At 47.9% G+C, this 21,167-nt stretch overlaps 1 protein-coding gene across 3 annotated transcripts in view; it reads left to right on the forward strand.

Annotated features, from left to right (window-relative positions):
- CRMP1 (collapsin response mediator protein 1) overlaps window positions 1–21,167 on the forward strand; it is a 50,627-nt gene that overhangs the window by 13,143 nt on the left and 16,317 nt on the right. For all 3 annotated transcript variants that reach the window (XM_074321132.1, XM_074321138.1, XM_074321141.1), the window contains exons 2-6: window positions 6,268–6,356; window positions 7,729–7,913; window positions 9,541–9,705; window positions 18,910–18,971; window positions 20,915–20,995. In XM_074321132.1, coding sequence (XP_074177233.1) covers window positions 6,268–6,356; window positions 7,729–7,913; window positions 9,541–9,705; window positions 18,910–18,971; window positions 20,915–20,995 — 582 coding nt within the window. The remainder of the gene's footprint in view (window positions 1–6,267; window positions 6,357–7,728; window positions 7,914–9,540; window positions 9,706–18,909; window positions 18,972–20,914; window positions 20,996–21,167) is intronic.

A 21,167-nucleotide genomic window follows, 5' to 3' on the forward strand; every position in this document is an offset into this window, starting at 1 on the left:
GGGATATCTGCGAGGGGAACCTGGAGGGAAGAGGCTCCGCTTGTTAAAGGGAGTAACCGAGTCATGGAATTATGAAGTATTTGAGCTAGAAAACGCTCCTAGACAGCAGTCACTGTGGCCGGGGCTCCGGGCACAGAACCCCGATGGGGTATCAGGTCACTTGGATGCAGTAATGCCCCATAACGAACAGCCTTGGAATTCTGTGGCTTACAGCCACAAATAGGTACTACTGCTTAGAGGTCTGTGGGTGGCAGAGCCTTGGCAAGGCTCAGCTAGCTTTGTCTTCAGGCTTCTGTTTGGGTCAGATATGCCCCTCCTGCCTTCTCATTCTGGAACTCAGACTGAGGAAGACCCATTTATTGGGTTCTGTGGTTCGCGGGGGCCAATGGGCTCTGAAGAAGTTGAGTGGAAACCCATCTGCCTCTACAGCTTTTGCTCAGACTGGGACACTCACCTCTACTCTCATTCTATTGGTCAAAGCAAGTCACGTGGGCCTGTGCATAGTCAGTGGGGCAGGAGAGCCCTGCACCACATTGGAGCAAGGCAAGGGTGGGGGGGCAGGAAGAATTGTGAAACAAGTAGCACAGACTACCACAGAGGGTCTGCATCAAAGTTATCTGGGGTGTTTGTGAGTAACAAGTCATGTAGATCTAGTAAATGAAATCATGTAGATCTAGTCAGTGAAAACGGTGACAAAGTCCCTGGATTGGAATGTTCAGCAGGTAATCCCCATAGATTTCAGGATCATTGAGGTTCTGGTGCCGTGGTGTGAGCTGTACGCGCATAGGTGAGGTATACCTACCTGTACTGTTGAATTTTTGAGTTGCAAACATCAGCTTGCCGTCAGTGGCTTGTTTGAAGGATTAATAACTTTTAAAACCCCTGGGCATTTTCTTTGTCTTAAGAGAAAGCAGTTCTGTCTGCATTTAATGCGTGGACAACGAGCACATTTCTGCAAAAACGGGCTTCCCCTATCTTTCTGAGACTCATTTCCGTGCTTGCCCTTTGGAGAGAAAAGGATTCTTCATCTTTCCAGAAGTGACTGGTCATTTAATTGCTGTGAGCCCCTTCCCACTGAGAATCAGGCAGCCTCATTAGAGGCTTAATGAACCAGCCCCCCGACCCCCGGCTGGACCGGCCACCTCAATGTGAAGACCATACCTCTGAGATCCTATTTGACACCCATTTATTGACCACAGATGCCGATCTCTGCGTTAGTAAAGCATTAGGAGAGGGGACATGGGGGATGCCTGCCCTCCCCCCAACTTCATGGGTGGAAAAATGAAAGTATTGAAAGGGTGGTACTAAGAGTTGAATGTACTTGAAACCAGCTGCATGTGTTGTAAACCGTAAGCTATGATTGCTTTGGTTCTGTGGTAATGTAAAGATTACAAATATGCCGGTGAGCTGAGAAAGAAAAGCAGTGAGGAACTACAAGGCTGGATGGGACAGGAGAGAGAGGGAGGGATGGCGGGTGAGCGTCCCAGGGTTTGGAGAAACCTTGCTTTCCTAGGACCCAATGGTGTTTCAGCACCGGGGACAGCACACGTCTCCGCCCTCCAGTCTTCAGCCCCTACGTGGAACCTGGGACTTGCAGAACACTCTACCCGTCTCTGTATGTATTATTTATTTTGCTGAAATGTTCCCCTTCTTCTCCACTTGGTCAGCGTCCTAAATTTCTCACGGTTCAGAACCCAGCTCAAATGGCCCCTCCTCGATGACATAATGAGCGTCGTTCCCTGTTGTCTCCATAATAAAGTATTAGTTCTTTGCTATTTGCCAGCTAGCCATGGTTGCTAAACTAGTGATTTTGGGGTAATCTTTGGTTTAATGAGAAAAGCACCTCTCTTTCTTCTGAGGCTCCCCAGGCATTAATGGATTTTCTATTCTTCTGACTTTGTGGTGGAGATGACAGGTTTTATTTCTACCATGCAGTGGGGAGAGCAGAACTCAGGGAGGTTTAACCCTTTACTCAGGGATAGACAGCGATGCAGGAAAGTCACTGTGACGCGGACCTCCCCTCCTAGTTGAGGCCGACTGTTGTTTATTTTGCTGTTGTGTGGGTAGGAATGCCTGACGCTTGAAAGGCTAATTTTTTGTAAGCACTGCTCAGCATCAGGCCTAGTGTTTGTGAAGAGAACAAAGGCAATCTGCCCACCCCAGCTCTCTCTTCCCAGTTGGAGCTGGAAGGGAGATAATAGCCGGTTTGGAGAAGAAGCCCTCCCCTTCCCTGGGCGTCTCCTGACTCACAGGGCAGCAGGCGGTGGAGACACGGTTCCTGCCCAGCAGCGAGGGTTAGGTGGGCCCCCTGTGAGAAGGTCTTTCAGCATAACCTGTATTGTACAGGCTTTGCACGAAGCCACCTTCGATGCCTAGGCAGCGAGCTGAGGCTTTCAGGGAAATGTAAAAGCAGAAAAGAGAGGTTTCTGTTTTCTCTCTTTTTCTTTCTCTCCTCCCTCTCTTCCTCCCTTTCTACCTTCTTTCTGTCACTCCTTCTCTTTATCATTTTTTTAATCTCACTCTTCCTGTCTCTCCTTCTCACTCTCTTTTCAAACATTCTCTTCTTCCCTCTTCCCTTGCCTCCTGTCTGTCACCCCCCTCTCCTCCCCCTTGGCAGACATTTGCTGAATACAGTGTAAGCCTCCTGGCGGGTCCCTGGGGATAAAGAGATGAATGAATTGCACAGGACTTTCCTGGCCATGAAGGGGTGTCCAGCCCAACCACAGATGGACACGTGAGCAACGAACATGAAGTATGATGAGTGTCATGGAAGAGAGGGAGGTGCAAGAGGCAGTGGGGACGTGGAGGCACCCCAAAGTCTCTGCTTGGGGGAGTCAGTTACTACCAGAAAGATCTCCTCGCCCTGGAATTACCACCCTGTAGAGAGTTTGGTATTTTGCTTATTCACCTGACATTTCATTGTTCAACACTTGTTGTGAGTTCTTAAAAATTCTTGGGAAATGCTTGAGGAGGTGAATGATGCCCGTTAGTGGTGTGGTGGCACAGCTGTAATTAATGCTGATCACATCTTTCTGTACAAGGTTTTGACCTTGCTCGGGATATTTTCCTGTGGACAAACTCCCAGCACTAGATTTCTAGGTTAAAAGTCATGCACACTTTTAAGGCTCTTGATACATTTTGCAAACTTGATTGACACTTATTATGAAACCCCAGCTTTAAGGAAAATGTAAAGATGGTCAGATTCCCTTTTTCTACTTCTGCCCAATGTTTGCATGAGGTCCTGGTTCAGAAACTGGTGTGTGTTTGACAGCTTCGCTGATGAAAACCCTTCCATTACCTTGTGACCAGCCCAGACTCCCTTCCATGCATGCGTTAGAGTCCCTTAGAGTCCCTGTGAGCTGGCACCTAACATACCTCCCAGGTTCCCCACTGGGTTCCCCAACCAGAGGAAGCCACAGCAGATCCCCAAGCACGCCGGGCGCCTTCCGACCTCTGCCTGTCCCCACGCATCCCTCTGCAGTCCCTTTTTTCCTCCTACTGGTCCTTTAATCTCAGAAGAAGCATATCCCCCTGGGAGGGCTGGAGTGGCGGAGGCTTCCTCAGTGCCCTTGCCAATCTCTGCACATCGCTCTGTGCCCGCTCTCCCCACACGGGGGTGCAGAGGCTTGGTTATGACTCAGTCTCCCCCACTGGCCTGAGAACTCCTTGAGGGCAAGAACTGTTTCTTTTAGCTGCACTCCCTGCTTTCTTAAATATTTATTGAGTGTAGTTCCTGCTACAGAAAATGACAAAGAATAAGCAATGTGTAACTCTACCCACGATTCACACGTGCCACGCCTGTGCTAAGCACTTTGGGTACATACTCCCTGGGGTTCTCCCAGCCATCCTATGGGACAGGGACACTTGTCCCCATTTTATAGATGAGCAAACCGAGGCTAGGAGCGATTAAGTCGCATGGACAATAAGTGGTCCAGGATTGGAACCTGCGTCTGTCTGACTCTGGACATTCTGTTCTTCCACAACACTGATCCAAGGACACGAGCCCTGGGGAGCGGAGTTCACTTTAGGTCACCACCATCGCTGTGGAATGAACTGGCAGTCTCTGGCATACCTGGGCTGTGGGATTTCTGTTGAATTTCTAGTTAGATATTTTATTGTCTTTAAAGTATTTAAACAGTGATTTCTATACAGAGCACGTCACTGTTCATGTATGTTATGTTTACTCCTCACGGTTATCTGTGAGAGGTAGGGTATTAATACTTTTCTGTTAAATGTGTGACTTTTATTTTGTTAAATTCTTTAAATTATGTCCCATAAAATTGACTTTTTTATGGCAAACAGTTCTGTGAGTTTCCCCATTTGCATTTCCTGCATGAAGAAAGGGAGCCCTAGAGAGTTGGGTCCTTGGATCACAGACCTCGTTTTTTTCCTAAATTGAAACAGAGGATGGAATGTCATGGATTCTAGGGTGTGAAAATGTTTAGAAACGTGACAGAAATGTGTTTGATGGACAGATGCTGGAGAGGAAGTTAGGAAACCCTGGGTCTAATCCGTTCCCTTGTTAGTTATGAGAATGTGGGAGGTAACCCCGTGTCTCAGCCCCATCTCCACCTGAGGTCAGGTCAGACCTTTCCAGGCGTGTAGCTCACCACTCCAGGAAAGCACACTTCCACAGGTGTCTCCTGTGGAAAAGTCTCCTTGTCAAATTTTTCACAAAAGGATCTAAGTTTGGAAAATATGTAAGCTTAGTTCCCCTCGTGAATATTCACATTGCACGTTAGCAGAGTAAAGGATCTGGGAATTCCTGTCATAAAGATCATTTCTGCTTCTGTTTAACCCAGAATTTTCTAAACTCACGACACCTGGGACTCCCCCTTTGGGATAACATCTACTAAAACCGCTCTGAACTAGAGTTCCAAGGGACATGACTTTGAAAATGCTAATTAACAGGCATAAGCACTACTAATTTTAAGGGGAAAAAATGAAAAAGTCACATCAGCTCTTGCCTTATTGTGGGCTTTTTAAGAGAAATACTGGCACCTGAGGACACCGGGAATGTGGACTCCTGGCAGTGCTTCACACAGCAGCTGGTGGTAGTTGGGGAGGGGTGGCCTTGAACCCAAACTACACCAGCAGGGCGGGGCTGACCTTCTGGCTCACAGCACACTGAGTACCACCTTCCAGGCGGAGCCTGCAAAGCCCGCTGTTGAGTGCGCAAGGCAGACGGCTGCCTGTAGGAGGCCGTGTTCAGGAAGCCATGTGCCGCCTGCCGATGACGCACATTTTCCTGCTTTCTGGGGCCGGGGGAACCTGCACACCGGATTGTCTCTGCTTCTGGATACACAGAGCTCATACCTACTCTTTCTTTGGTCCTGCAGCATCCTCCAGAGGGTGCCCTCCCTGGGGTGCACACGTCCTGGCTGGCTTCTAGCTTAGGGATAAGAGGCAGGTATTGGTCCTGAGAGTGATTGAGGTTGAAGCCCCTTCCTCCAGAGACCTTGCTCCTGGGGAACAGGATGTGCTGATTCATCCTTCCATCTGTCTTTGCATCCATGCATCCACCCATCCACCTACCTACTCATCCACCTACCCACTCATCCACCTACCCACTCATCCACCCATCCATCTACTCAGCCACTCATCCATCCACTTGTCCATCCATCCATATGTCCACCCATCCACCCACCCACCCACCCATCTGTCCGTCTGTCCATCTGCCCACCCATCCATCCACTCAGCCACTCAGCCAGCCAGCCAGGGTGTAGTCAAGGTATCGGAGATGCAGCAGTGAAAAAACAGGTGAAATCTCTGCCCCCGTGGAGCTAACAGTTTCGTAGGGACAGCTGCAGGGCACCACTCTAGTTGGTGCCATCCATCCACATCAACGCGTATGCAATTTGTCCTCTCGGACGTGTGCCTGACTCAGCCAGTGGTGTAATGTGCCACAGCTCTGATGTCAGTCGGGTAAGACACATTTTAGACAAACATGTAAATGTATAGTATGTCAGACATACTATAATAAGTACCACATAGTCATAAAGTGGGCAATGGGTGTGGCATCTGCTGGCAGGGCAGTGGTGTGTGGTTTTCCAAACAGGGCAGGCAAGGGGAGGGCTCTCAGGTCGGTGCCACTGAGCAGAGACCCAAAGCAAGGGAGAGCGTGAACTTTGCCAAGATAGGGTCTTGCTTTGTTATGCCATGTTTTACTTTTGAAAATACTTGAATAATTTTATTTAAAAGTCAAAAAGAAAAAAAGAATTCCTAGCCTTTCCCGAATGACACTTCATACTTTGCTTGGCTTTTCAGAGTGACCGACTCCTCATCAAAGGTGGACGAATCATCAACGATGACCAGTCCTTCTATTCCGATGTCTACTTAGAAGACGGACTGATAAAGTGGGTTGACCAAATATGCCTTTTAAGAAGCCAGTCTCCCTAGACTGCTGGCCGTGGAGGGAATGGAAGGCTGGCGCTCTGTTCCAGAATGACTGTGCCATGTTCCTGGGAATATCAGGGATGGAGAGATTTGGGGAAGTTCAAATACTGATGGAGAAGGGACTAGCGTTGATTGAGTGCCCATCCCGTGTGCCAGGCTCTCTGCCACAGCGCTCATGCAGCCCAGCGGCTGTGAAATTCACACGCTGGTCTTTATCTTACGGGAATGGCAGGCAGACAGGTTACATCTCTGCCCCACATTACAGAACCCGTTAGTGGCAAGGCAGGAATTTCAACCTAGCACCTCTCACCGAATTCATAGCTTTTTCTTCTACCTGCCCAGAATTTCCAGAATTGGGTTGAGGGGGCCAGGAGAGAAAGCAGTGTTTGGCTGCCAGACAGAGCCTTGGTGCTCCAAGACACGTATTGGGGCTGACGTCTTCCCTCACTTTCGTCTCTTCAGCTCCCTCTCCAGACCTCTTGTGACATCCAGACGCTGGTCTGCTCAAGCCGCCATAATAGGATACCCAGGCTGGGCGGTTTAAACATTGATTTCTCACAGCCTGGAGGCTGGAGGTCCACGCTGTGCTAGCAGAGCTGGTTTCTGCTGAAATCTCTCTCCTTGGCCTGTCGACAGCCCTCTCCTCACTGTGTCCTCACATGGCTTTCCGTGCACACACACTTCTGGTTTCTCAGCCTCGTCTTGTAAGGATACCAGTCCTGTTGGATTAGGGCCCCACCCTAAGGGCCTCCTTTTAGCTTAATTATTTCTTTAAAGGCCCCATCTCCAAATATAGTCACATTCTGAGGTCCTGGGGTTAGGACTTCAACATAGGGATTTGGGGGTCACAGTTTAGCCCATAGCAGTGTTTCTGAACGCTTGCAGAGCTAAGGGGACTTTTCATTCTGCAAATACTCACCTCTCTATCCCCGAGGCTGTTGCTAAAAGTGTGTGAAGTACTCTGGAGTGATGGGCTGTTCAGAGGACCCTTTGCCACTTGATGGAGATACTGGTCTCACCTCTGAATCACTGGATTCAGCTCTGCTGCCACCTCCCCCTGGAAGTCTTCCCAGATAACCAAGCTGGTGAAGCAGCCCATCTCATGCTCCCCATCTGCTTTGCTGCACTGGATTGTAACCGTCAGCCTATGTGCTCCTTATTAGGCCATGAGCCCCTTGAGGGCAGAGACCTGCCTGAGTTACCTCTGTCAGCTCAGTGCCCTGCATAGGACCTGGCTCAGAAATGTTTATCTAATGGAACTGAAGCTGCACAGGTGGCTGCCATCTTCTTTTTCTTTTAAGAACCAAAGCTGTCTCTGTTGTTTGTCTACAGACAAATAGGAGAGAACTTAATTGTTCCTGGTGGAGTGAAGACAATTGAAGCCAATGGGCGGATGGTTATTCCCGGAGGTATTGATGTCAACACGTACCTGCAGAAGCCCTCCCAGGGGATGACTGCCGCTGATGACTTCTTCCAAGGGACCAAGGCAGCGCTGGCAGGCGGGACCACGATGATCAGTGAGTTGTACCCCTGCCTTAGGGACATAACTGTGACTTTATCACCAGTATCATCAGCAATACACAAGTGCTCCGTGTACACCATGCACGTTGCTTGGTGTACCATTTCATGTAATTGTCACTACAGCCCTACCATAAACACCAGTATGTTATATGTGCCACTGGTGGTGCTCAAAATGATTTTAGAGGCAATATAGACATTAAAAGTTTTAAATTATTTTAATGCATATTGAAATAAAATAACTAGTGCATCATGGATGTTGCTGCTTAGGTTGAGAATGAAGTCAGAATTTAGAGTTTTAGAAACTGAATTGAATTAAGAAAAGTATTAAGTAAAGAATGATATAGATTATAGGGAGATGAAGCAAACAATTCCTGAACATAGTATGCAGAAAGCTAAAGTTTTAGAACCAGTGACATAGGTATTATTATGAGACATGGGGGAGTAGAGGCTCCTTGTCAAGGTTACACAGCTGGGAAATGTTGTATTAGTCAGCACTGCTGCATAACAAATAGTCCCCAACAGAGGCAGTGTGGACTAGTGGAAAAGAGTTCAGACTCTACAGCTAACAGGATTCTGTGGGGATCTCTCCCCACCACTTACTAGCTGTGTGACCTTGGACAAGTTCCTTACCCTCTTTGAGCCTCAGTTTCTTCATCTGAAAATGGGGATATTCATGTCACCGGATGGTTGTGAGCATTTAATGAGATAATTTATGTAAAGTCTTTGTGGCAGTATCTGACATATAGGAAACATTCGATAAATAGCTGTGATGATGATGATGATGATGATGCAGAAGATGACAATAACAATAATGATGGTGATGGTGGTGATGATGACTAAAGATGGTGGTGACAGTGTCACTGCTGATGATTATGATAATGATGGTGACAATGATGGCAATATTGACAATGATGATGGGAGTGATGATAGCGATGATGACAGTGTTGATCTTGATGGAAGTCATGGTGATGGGGTGATGGTGATGATAGTGGTGATGATGATAATGGTGGTGGGATGGTGGTGATGGTGGTGGTGGTGGTGTGATGATGGTGGTGGTGATGCTGCTGATGATGGTGATGGTGATGATGGTGGTGGTGATGGTGATGGTGGTGATGGTGATGATGGTGGTGGTGATGGTGATGATGGTGGTGGTGATGGTGATGGTGGTGGTGATGGTGATAATGGTGGTGATGGTGGTGGTGGTGGTGATGATGGTGGTGGTGGTGATGATGGTGATGGCGATGGTGGTGGTGATGATGGTGGTGGTGGTGATGGTGGTGGTGGTGGTGGTGATGGTAGTAATGGTGATGATGATGGTGATGGTGATGGTGATGATGATGGTGATGGTGATGGTGGTGGTGGTGATGGTGGCGATGGTGATGGTGGTGGTGATGGTGGTGGTGATCATGGTGATGATGGTGGTGGTGATGATGATGATGGTGGTGATGGTGATGATGATGATGGTGATGGTGATGATGGTGGTGGTGGTGATGATCATGGTGATGATGATGATGCTAATGGTGGTGGTGGTGGTGATGGTGATGATGGTGGTGAAGAGGCTACCATTGGAATAACTTGCATCCTAAGGATCTTGGAATGTTGATGCATATTTTTCTGACCCAGTTGACCATGTGGTCCCTGAACCTGGGTCCAGCCTCCTGACCGCCTTTGAGAAATGGCATGAAGCAGCTGACACCAAATCCTGCTGTGACTACTCCCTCCATGTGGACATCACAAGCTGGTACGATGGCATTCGAGAGGAGCTGGAGGTGCTGGTGCAGGACAAAGGTCAGTTAAAGCCCCAGAATCGGGGCACAGTTCTGGAATTCCTTTTTCTTTGGTGGATCTGATTGTGTGGAGATAAAAATCCCTTTGTCTGCATCTGCTATGAGCCTAATTATGAACTGCATACTGCCACATAAACAGTGGAAAAACAGGACCCGATTTATGGAGTCTGTCTTTCTCCCCTTCAGGCCCTTTGGAGGTGTTCCCGGGTCATAGAAGAAACCCCGGTCTCCTTATCCTGGCACATAAGGCCTTCACTGATCTAGCCTCGCTTTTCTTTCTCTGCTATAAGCTCATCTGGGTACTTCTTGTCCTGGATGCCATCTCCTAAAACCTGCGATGCCACTGGGCCTTTGCTCATGCTGTCCCATCTGCCAGGAAATCGTCTACTCTGCTACCCAGCTCAGTTCTGACCTGTGCGTTTCCCCAAATCAGAACCGCTTCGTCCCTTGAACACCCACAGCAGTGTACGTGGGCCTCTTTTGGGGCTCCTTTTGCATTGTTCTTGGGTTACAGGACCCTTGTCTGTCTGGCCCTTCCATTAAACTCTGAGTTCCATGTGGGAGGGGATTGTGTCTGTACATCTCTGTATTCCGTTCCGGCTCCCCTCTGTTGGGCTCACACCAGGTGTCTGAACAGTGTAGACCCTTCACAGTGTGTATTCTATGAGATGGAGGTAAATCGAACTATAGATACAGGGAAGGAAAGAAGAAGAGCACAGGGAGAACCATGCGCCAGTGGTCAGTCTGGAAGGGGTTCCGGAGGCAGCCTCAAATGAATGTGATGTTTCAAGGAGAGCTAGGGGATGTTTTCCATTTTAGAAAAATATATGCCATGTGTTCTCGTTATAAAAGTATCATTACCACAATGCAAAAAGGACAGAAAATCGAGGAAAGGAAAAAATTGTGGTTTTCCTCTGGGCCTGTCCCCAGCTGCCGCTTACGATTAATATTAAATATTATTCCCTTCCACCCCCTGTGTATTTAGACAAGTTTCTCCTTATAAATTATATGACAGCAGTTATTTGGAGCCCTTCTCTTTTCACTTCACATTTTATGAGTAATTATTATTCATTAATAACTTTTTAATGGCTCGTAATGTACAATGCTACGGTTAATTTGCTTAGCTATTTTCTTTTTATTGGGCACTTAGGTTTTCTGTTTGCTTTACTGTAAATCGTGATATGGTGAACATCTTGGTAGATAAACATTAGTTTGTATTTCCAATTATGTCCTTAGATTTCCAGAAGTGAAATTGTGAGGTCAAGTCTTTAACGTTTTCCAAGATCATGACACTTAGTACCAGGTTGCTTTCCGGGAAGGTGCACGCACTTGCACACCCACGTGTCTTGCTCCCTTCGTGTTCACACCATTAGGTGTGATTGTTGCTACAAAACCCTTGCTCATTGGATGGGTGAGAGTCAGCCTACCACTGCACATTGCAGTTCTTTAATTGCTGATGGCGTTAAACATTTTGTGTAGGTCTTTCCTTATATGAATGTCCAATTGTATGTGGATTTTTCGTGGGTCTGAGCCTCCTTACCAAGAAGGCATCAGCAGTGCCTCCATTGCAGGGGCTGGGACTCACACTCTTTGTTTTTACAGAATCATAAGCCAAGGGACTTTACAATTTTGTACAGTAGCCCTCCCCACCCACGGTTTCACTTTCCACAGTTTCAGTTATTGGCAGTCACCTGGAGTCCGAAAATATTAAAGGGGCAATTCCAGAAATAAACAATTTATAAGTTTTCAATTGTGTGCCATTCTGCGAAGCAGGATGAAATCTCAGGCCATTCCCCTGTCCAGCCTGGGATATGAACCACCCTTTGTCCAGCGTCTCCACGCAGTATATGCTCCCTGCCTATTAGTCACTTAGGGCCCATCTTAGATGTCAGATTGACTGTCACTGGAATCGCAGTGCTTGTGGTCAAGTCACCCTTATTTTACTTACTGGCCCCAAAGTGCAAGAGTGGTGATATTGACAATTCGGATGTGGGCAGGGAATCTGTAAAGTGCTTCCTTTAAGGGAAAAGGTGGCAGTTCTTGACTTAATAAGGAAAGAAATCAAACAATGCCTGACAATTAAGTTTGCGAACTTGTTGCGACGATGTTGCTAACTTTTTTGATACCAGAGGGATTATTCATTATGATTTCGTACCAACTGGACAAACAGTTAACCAAGTTTACTATTTGAAAGTGCTGAAAAGCCTGCATGAAAAAGTTAGACGACCTGAACTTTTCGCCAACAATTCATGGCTGTTGCATCACGACAATGCACCAGCTCACACAGCACTGTCTGTGAGGGAGTTTTTAGCCAGTAAACAAATAACTGTATTGGAACACGCTCCCTACTCACCTGATCTGGCCCCCAATGACTTCTTTCTTTACCTGAAGATAAAGGAAATACTGAAAGGAAGACATTTTGATGACATTGAAGACATCAGGGGTAATACGATGACAGCTCTGATGGCCATTCCAGAAAAAGAGTTCCACAATTGCTTTGAAGGGTGGACTAGGCACTGGCGTGGCTGCATAGCTTCCTAAGGGGAGTACTTCGAAGGTCACCATAGTGATATTCAGCAGTGAGGTATGGAGCACTTTTTCTAGGATGAGTTTGCGAACTTAATTGTGTGACCACATATGCTGAAGTTTCTTAAGATCTACAGGAAAAAATGAATCTTCTGCCCATGAAATTGTGAAGAGACAAAAAGAAATTCATGCTAGTTTTGCGGTCACACTTCAAACTGTGAAAGTTACAGCCACACTGTGGTAAGTGCTTAGATAAGATGGAAAAGGTATTAGATTTGTGGGTGGGAGACATGAGCAGAGAGGCCACAGCCACATAACTTTTGTTACAGTAGACTGTTATAATGGTTCTGTTCTATTATTAGGTAATCTCTTACTGTGCCTGGTTTATAAATTAAACTTTATCCTAAGTATGTATAGGAAGAAAGTACACATAGGGTTTGGTACCATGTGCGGTGTCCGGCATCCACTGGCGGTCTTGGAACATTTCCCTCCCGGATAAGGGAACGACTTTATCCCGCTTTCCTCACTTAAGGGTAAATCCTGAGCAAGTATTTGTCCATGTTACTAGGGGCTTCACCAAGTCCATTTAAACAGCCTAACTATGGATGTGGACATGGAGAGCGGATCGGGGTGGAACACCGGGGCTATAAGCCATCATGGGAGTGTGCTCTGCCAGGGAGGGGACTTGGGGGGTCATTGTCACTGTGTTGTCCTGGAGGAGGGCAGAGAGCTGTTTTCTTCCCTTGACTAGAAACTTGCAAGGAAGAGACTTGGTGGAGTTTTTAGGTGAATTTACGGGTTTTAAGTATCTAGCCTGTATTGTAAAATGCTCTTTAATTTTCAGAATTAGTACATGTTTATTGAAACAATATGAAAATATCTGAAGAAGTGATCATTTGGTGTTTGTCTTTCCAGGCATTTATCCTATTTGTGTGTGTATATACACAACCTTTGAATATATATATATATATATCCTATTTATATACGTGTATGCAAACTCACATATGCATAAGTTTTACATAAGTGTAACTATAATATGCATAGTATTCTGCAGTATGCTTTTCTTTCACTCAATAAAATGTCACGGACAACCAGACTCCTCCACTTAGCAACTTTGTGACCTTGGGACAATTACTCAGCGTATCTACCTCAGTTTCCCCATCTGGAAGGTGTAGGTAATAAAAAGGTTGTTTTGAAGATCAAATGAGAGGATATATGTCACGTGCTTAGAGCAGTCTGGCCTGTGGTCTGGATTCTAGATTCTTAGTTAGTAATTTATTATCATCCCGTGTCAGCACACATTTCATTTCTCATAAGACTTCCAGGATTCAGTTTTTATGGAGGTATTGTGTTGGCAAATTTTTATAAAAACTCTTGTCAGGATGCCCAGGGAGCAAACTCTGGAGCAGAGATTGGCCTGCAGGAAGTGAGTGTGTATTAGTTTCCTGCTGCTCCTGAAACACCACCCACCTTTTGGTTTAAAGTAACACAAACGACATTTCTAGAGGTCAGAAGTCCAGAATGGGTCTTATGGGCTAAAGTCAGTGTTGGCGGGCGTGTTCCTTCTGGAGGCTCCAGGCAGAAGCCTTGTCTGGACTTTTCCAGCTCTGACGGCTGCGTGAATCCCTTGGCCCACGGCCCTGAATCCTTCCAGCCTCTGCTTCCCTCTTCACATCTCTTTCTCTGAGTCTGGTGATTGCATTGGGCCCACCCAGAAAATCCAGGATGCTTTCCCGGCTCAGGGTTGGGAATCTCATCCCTTCTGTGGAGTCCCTTTGCCTGGGAGGGAACATATTCACAGGTTCTGGGGGTTAGAGAGAGGACATCTTCAGGACATCTTTATCCTGCCTCCCACGGACTGACGTCAGGAGCGACCCAGAGAAAGCAGGAGTGGCCACAGGGCACTCTGAAACCTGGCCACCCTTTAGATTTCTCCTAAGGAAGGACAAGCGCCAGGGGACTTCATGCTCCAGTCAACCAGGCATTGGGTGCGGCCCTTCTGGGAAGGGGCGGGACCTCGAGCTAGGCTGATGTCTTCATGCGGGAGGCTCAATAACGCTGACTGTTGAGGGTCTCCTGCCTGCTGCTCTCCCAGCAGCGGGGGAGGGGCGAATCCTTCATTCCTGGAGGGGGACCTTGGGGCTCATCACAGCACCCACTACAGGCTGTTTCCAATTGTTTGCTATTCCACACAGTGCTGTGGGGGAAAGGACAGCTCTGCGAGGATACCTGTGCTTGCTGGTGCAAATATTTCTCTAGGGCAAAGAGCTAGACGTGGACATTGGGTGCTCCCTGCCCTCCGCCTGTGTGGGGGCTGGTGGAGGTGGTGGTGGTGGGGAGTGATGGTGAAGAGGGGACTTCTGGAGCACAGGCCAGGTGGCAGCAGCCACACTTGCACCGGATTGGTGAGCTGCGGGCTCTGTCTTTACCGTGGTGTCATCTTCTGAAATTGGGCTGCTTCACCATTCTCTCTGTCTCTCACACAAGCGCACGGTGAAACGACTTGTCACGTAACACAGGGAGCAGCAGAACATAGAAAGATCCCTGCAGTCGGGCTGCCTGGGGTCGAATCCTGCCCTTGCTCTTCTTGGTGTGACGTTGGACAAGTCACCTCGCTGGCCCCCTATCCCCAGCACGAGCCCCACCGGCTGGGCTCGGTGTCAGTTCTCCAGCTAAAAGAAGGAAACAACCCAGATGTCCCCCCGGAGAGTGGATGGATAAGCAAAATGTGGTCCATCCACACAGTGGATTATTATTCATAAAAAGGAAGGAAATTCTAACCCCCGCTACAACTGGGGATGAGCCTTGAGGACGCCATGCTCCATGAGATGAGCCGGTCACAAAGGCACAAACGCTGTATGATCACACTCCGTGTGCCTAGAAGAGTCCGATTCAGAGAGAGAGGGTAGACTGACGGGTTCCAGCAGCTGGGAAGGGAGAATGGGGAGTTTCCGCTTTGCCAAGAGGAAGCGCTCTGGAGATGATGGTGGTGATGGTGGCACCACAGTGTGAATGTACTTGATGCCCCTGAACTGTGCACTTAACAGTGGTTTCAGGTGGCAAATTGTGTGTATTTTCTCACAGCTACTGAAAAACTGCAATTGTTTATTTGCTCACACACACTCTGGAGAGCTGTGTTGGTTTGGGCTCAGCTGGACCATTCTGCTGGCTTGTTCATGCCTCAGGCCTGAGCTGGGATGGCAGGGGCCGCTAGGACACCTCTCTGCATGATCTATTCCCCAGCAGGCTGTCGTGAGCTTCTTTTCACTGTGGTCCCCAGAGGGAGAGTGAGCTGCAGGCCCCTTGATGCTGGCCGAGGCTTGGAACGTGTGACACACGGCTACTTCTGTTTCATTCTGTTGGCCAGAGCAAGTCTCGGGTCCAACCCACATTCAAGGACTGGAATAGACTCTGCCTCCTGATGGGAGTCTCTGCAAGACTTCTGTGCAACTTTAAAAATTTAGCAGCTCGTGTAATGGCTTCCTAGCTCCTATCTCTGCATGAAGTGATCTTATCTATTTGTTTGCTTATTCCTGGTAGAATAGAGACAGGGATCCTTCCTACCTTGTATCTCTAGCTTCTAGAATGGTGCTTGTACATAGTAAGCCCTCAGTCAATATCTAATGAGCGAGATAACAAGTATCGCATGAGAAAGGGCTTTTGGGGTCCAGCAAGTTTGGGAAGTGCCCACTGTTGACTCTGTTCTTGAGTATTCTCAGTGCACATCATCCTGTGAAAGTCTTCAGAAGCCCTGCAGTGAAGACACCTGTTTACTGTGGATGAATCCGGTCTTTCTTCGCTGATACAGATGTCAGCGTCCCTGTGTTGGCTGCCGACAGCAGAGCCCGTCTAGAGCCTGGCTGAAGTGAGACGAGCAGATTTGCAGAGTGTTGGAGACCTGTATCCAAGGATCCCCGTGCCAGCGCATCTCCCATCTCATCCAAGTTCTCCTCTGAGTTTGCCAGCTCTGACCTCCCTGTCACCCTCCACCTGCATTCTCTACTTCCACGGTTCCTTTGGTGGAATCGAACATCCTGCCCTCTATCTGAGGGGACATCTCTAGTTCAGAGACCAGCCAGGTATCCTTTGCTGTCACCTGGACTCAGTCCCTCCTGCTGGCTCAGCTTCTCATCTGTCAGGTGCCCAGCTCTGGACTAACCATCTGTGGTCTGGGACCACAGTGTATGAACATGGCCACTTCCAAGGCTAAGGGGTAGATAGGGACGAGGGCAGTTACTAGAAAATGCCAGAAAGAACTGAAAACTGGAGGGTATTAAGAATGAGTTGACAACCCAATAGGTGTTCAGTATAATCCTTTAGACTGATGTTCCGTGGAACCTCCTTGAGTGGCATTCGTGAACTTGGGAGGTTTTGTGTGTACCAGAGCCTCCTGTATTTCCCAAAGCTCTAGTGCTAGTAGAGTGATGGAAACATTTATATGACTCTTGATACATGGTGTTCAACTGGTTTTCCAAACATTCGCAAATTGCTTGCGCCAGTTTTCACTGTCCCTTGCTGTGTGAGAGACTCATTTTGATGCACATTCTCTAGCATTTGGCAACATATGAAATGTGGTACAATACTGAGGTTTTCATTTGCATTACTTTGACGCCCGAAGTATAAATCTTTTCTTTATCTTTATTAGTTAGCCATTATTTTCTTCAGTTATTTAAACATACTGCTTGCCTTTGGCAGTTTTTGCGTCTTTGCTTTTAGTTTAATCTTCTTGACAGAAAACAGGTACAGAAAAACCACATGGAACGAAAATGTGGCTTTATGAATTATTATGAGGTTCCCCCACTCAGGCAAGAAATCAAACTTTGCCAGCCACCCCAGCTTCCTGGTCCCTGACACACCTCCCTTCTCCCCCCAAAAGTAACCACTGTCTGGTGTTTTAAATAAGAGGTATTTTTAAACTTCTGTTTAACGTGTTGCAGATGTGTTTACCATGTTGGTTGTTTGCTTTTTATTTTGAGTTTTTAAGAATTAACTTCCATTTATAATGTGTAATCTGTCATGATTTTTTACAGAAGTTTTTAATCTGAGATAGCTTTACCCTACCCACCCACCCCAAGTACTGGTTTTAGGGTGTTTTTACCAATTCTACTGTGTTTTCTTATTCTTTCTGCTTTTATTTGTATTGTTTACTTCTAATTTCTAGTGAATTTTCATTTTCTTCTTTTAAAATTTCTTATCATGGAAGCTTACTCTTCCCCATCCCTTCAAAAAAAAAAAAAAAAAAAAGATGCATTTTAAGGCTATGAATTTACCTGTCACTTTGGTTTTACCTGTTTCCCCCTTGATCTTTTATCTATGTCTAAATGCTGAGTTTTTGTATTTAAAAAAGGGTTTATGTTTACAAGGAATATAATACCAGTTGTCCTATTATTTTTATTTAAGCCTACTTGGTTAATTTGAAACTGATACTTTTATGTTAATCTATGAAATTTTTTTCTTTTCATTTTTCCTGCTCTTTTGGGAAAGGAAATTTTTGTTGCCAAGATTTTCTACCCAAAAAAAGATTTTTGGCTTGTCTTCACTATTGCTTAGTATAAAAGAAGTCTCGATGCCATTTAATCCTTCTGCCTTAAATTCTTCATCTGCTTAGCCAAATGTTTCCTGAGTCCATCAACAATTGCATGGCACATGTTATGGGTGAGCAAGATGAAATAATATGTAAGCTGTGGTCCCTGTGCTCAAGCCGCTTGTAGGTGAATTAGGGAGTTGCCCTCCCTGCCTTCCCCGCTCCATGCTGGCTCGTCAGTACAGCCCATTAAGTGCTCTCAGTTCGGCCTTTTGAATCCCTCCCTGTCATCATTGCAGCTCCTGCCCTGGCTCAGAGCCTCAGCTCACCTGTCCAGGTTGCCTTCAGCCTCCTCCTGCCTGTCTCCATTTCTCCTGCTATTCTGCTCGCCCAGCCTCCATTCTGCTTCCAGGATAGTCTGAGACAAAACATCTGATCATGTCAGTCCCTTTAAAAGCATATGCTCTACTAGGTAGAGGTGATGGCTGCACAACATAGTGAGTGCACTAAACACCACTGACTTGTGCACTTTAAAGTGGTTGTGATGGTGAATTTTGTTATTGGTATTTCATTATGATAAAAAAAATACAGGGGATTTTTTTAAAAGCATGTGTTCCCTTTGCTTCAGCCACCGGACACTTTCGAGTACCTGCACACCTCATGTGCTTTTAGGAGCCTACTGTCCGTGCGCCTGCACGCCCCTCCCTCTCAGCCGCATGGCTCCCCCTCCCCTCTTCCCCTCCTCCCCCCCCTCCGCCTCCCCCTTCAGATTCAGTTTAGGTGTGACCTTCCTCCTTTGACCCTTGCTCATACCACCAGGCTGGGCTAGGTGCCCCCACGGAATTCCGATGGCACCCTTCTATCCTGGTGGTCACCACTCTACTGTGATCATCAACTTTTACAGGAAAGATATGCTTTTTTTTTTTTCAATGTTTATTGGGGAGCAGTGTGTTTTCCCAGGACCCATCAGCTCCAAATCAAGTCATTGTTTTCAGTCTAGTGGTGGAGGGCACAGTGCCCTGACCCATGTGGGAATCGAACCGGTGACGTTGGTGTTATGAGTGCCGCGCTCTAACCATCTGAGCCAACCGGCCTCCCAAGACATGCTTCTTTTACTGAAGTGCATTTTTCTGTTCTCTTTGTGTCCTGACACAGGTGTCAATTCCTTCCAAGTCTACATGGCCTATAAGGATCTCTACCAAATGTCTGATAGCCAGGTAGGTCATCCTGCACACCTCCCGTCCTCCCTGGGCAGGAATGGGCCAGCTCTGCCAGGCGAGGCAGCACAGGGCAGGGGACCTGTCAGACCTGGCAGGGGAGAGCGCTGGGCTCACGTCCTGCTTCTGACACTAGACTGCTGTGTGATCTCGGGCCAGTCATCGCCGCTCCTGGGCCCCCATTCCTTTCCGGCGACGAGTGGGGTGGAACAACGGGTCTTTTGCATAGTGCGTCCCAAACCTGGCCATCTTCAGCATCACCTAATGGGCTCATTAAAAAGACTCTTAGATCCCATCACTCACACTTGGAGGTAGGGCTCGGGAATCGGTACCTCTCGAAAACTCCCAAGGTGGTTCCGGCCTCAGGCCAGTTCAGAGGCGATCCAGTGAGGTCTGACCCTGGAGGAGCTCCCTGGCTGTCCCTCAAACCAATAGCAAGTCACCTCCTTTCTCAGTTTTCTCATCTGGAAGATGTCATCATGTCTGGCCCTGCCAACGTCAAACAGTTGTTATGTGGATGAAATGAGCTAAGGAAGCTGATGCTCTAAGCTGTACAGGTTCGGGGTCACTATTTATTGGGCACCTGGCCTTACAGCCCTGGGACTCCTGGTCTGGTGTTGTTACCGTTGTCCTGCCTGCTGCTTATTAAAAAGGTGGGACAGTGTGGCGGTGAAGGGCGTGGATGCCAGAGCCAGACTGCTTGGCTGCAAACCCTGGCCTTGCTGTGCATCCTGGGGCGGCTCTCCTAACCTCTCTGTGCTTTAGGCTTATAATAGCACCTGCCTCACAGAGGTTGTGGGAAGATTAAGTGACTGAGTACACGTAGCGCTCTAGGACAGTGCCTGGCACACAGCGGTGCCACGTGGGTGTTAATAAGCTCCTAATCATTAGCATCATGGCGTTTGATGTGCAGGGGGAGGAGCACATGTCCTACCTTTCCAAATAAACACTTGGCGTTATAGAAATTCTCACTCCAAGATGCCCCGAAGGCCTTCACTGTAATCATCAGAAGGCATCACAACGCGGAGAAGGCGTGCCGCGTCATGGACGAAGTAGCACGTGGCACTCCGGCATAATTGGGGGTCACCTGTTTCATTCTAATGTCTGTCCCGCCAAAGCCCTGGTTAATAGATGGAGCTGAGCGGACTTTGGATGTAGGTCCTTGAAGGTGCTTTATGCCCGCCAGTGCCTCCCTCGCCTGCGTCTACATCTCAAAGCACACATTCGAGGGGCGGTGGGGGGGGTGGGTGTTGTCTTGCACACAGGAAGAACAGTTAAGATTTGAAAGCCCCTGGAGAGGGACACGGTGGCTTTGGTCCGCAGCAGGTGCAAACGTCGATCAGATCCCTCACGGGTGGGAAGAGGGCGTGGGGCAGGGGCAGGGCCTGCGCTGGCTAAGTCAGGTGATGCTGGACAGGTGTATATTATCTGAGAATTGGAATGACTGGAGAACGTGTTCCCCCACCCCACTGTGGTCCATCAGATGACACGGGTTACAATTGTAAGGACATACACATCTCCCGAGGTATGTGGGTGGCTACAGTGCAGACTTAGCAGGTTTAGTTACACCATTTCAGTAGAACCAAAATCGACTTCTGAGCACCAGTTGTCACCATCAACAGGCACTGCAGGGGAGCACATCCAACGGGAAAGCAGAAGGTCTGGATGGCACCGGGACAGAGGGTCCCATCCTGCATGGTGTGACTTTGATCACTTCTGCCCCACCCCGGCCTCCTGCTTTCAGATCTGGAGGGGGTCAAGGTGAAGGGAAGAGCCTCTCTCAGGCCTTCCTTGGTGAACAAGACCTCCCGTTGATACTGTTGGAGCGGCGTGCTGCTTCTGCAGGGGCTGGGAGTGGCTGACGGTATGAACAGAAGGGCAGTCTTTGCAAATGCTCCTGCTTGATATTTTGTCTCTCCCGGTCCCCGTTTACCCCTCCTTAGCTCTATGAAGCCTTCACCTTCCTTAAGGGGCTGGGAGCTGTGATCTTGGTCCACGCGGAAAACGGAGATTTGATAGCTCAGGTGAGTGGTGTGCATTTCCACCCCTTGCACCCCAGCCTGCTCCTCCTTGTAAAGGGCACGACAGAAGGGGGTGTAGGCATTGAGTAGTGAGGTGACTAGGCAGTGAAGGGCCAAGGCAAGGACATACCATCTGCAGTGAGGCCTTTTGCCATCCATGTGGTCTTGAGTGTCT

The sequence above is a fragment of the Rhinolophus sinicus genome, linkage group LG02 (genome assembly GCF_036562045.2).
Source record: "Rhinolophus sinicus isolate RSC01 linkage group LG02, ASM3656204v1, whole genome shotgun sequence".
NCBI lineage: Eukaryota > Metazoa > Chordata > Mammalia > Chiroptera > Rhinolophidae > Rhinolophus > Rhinolophus sinicus.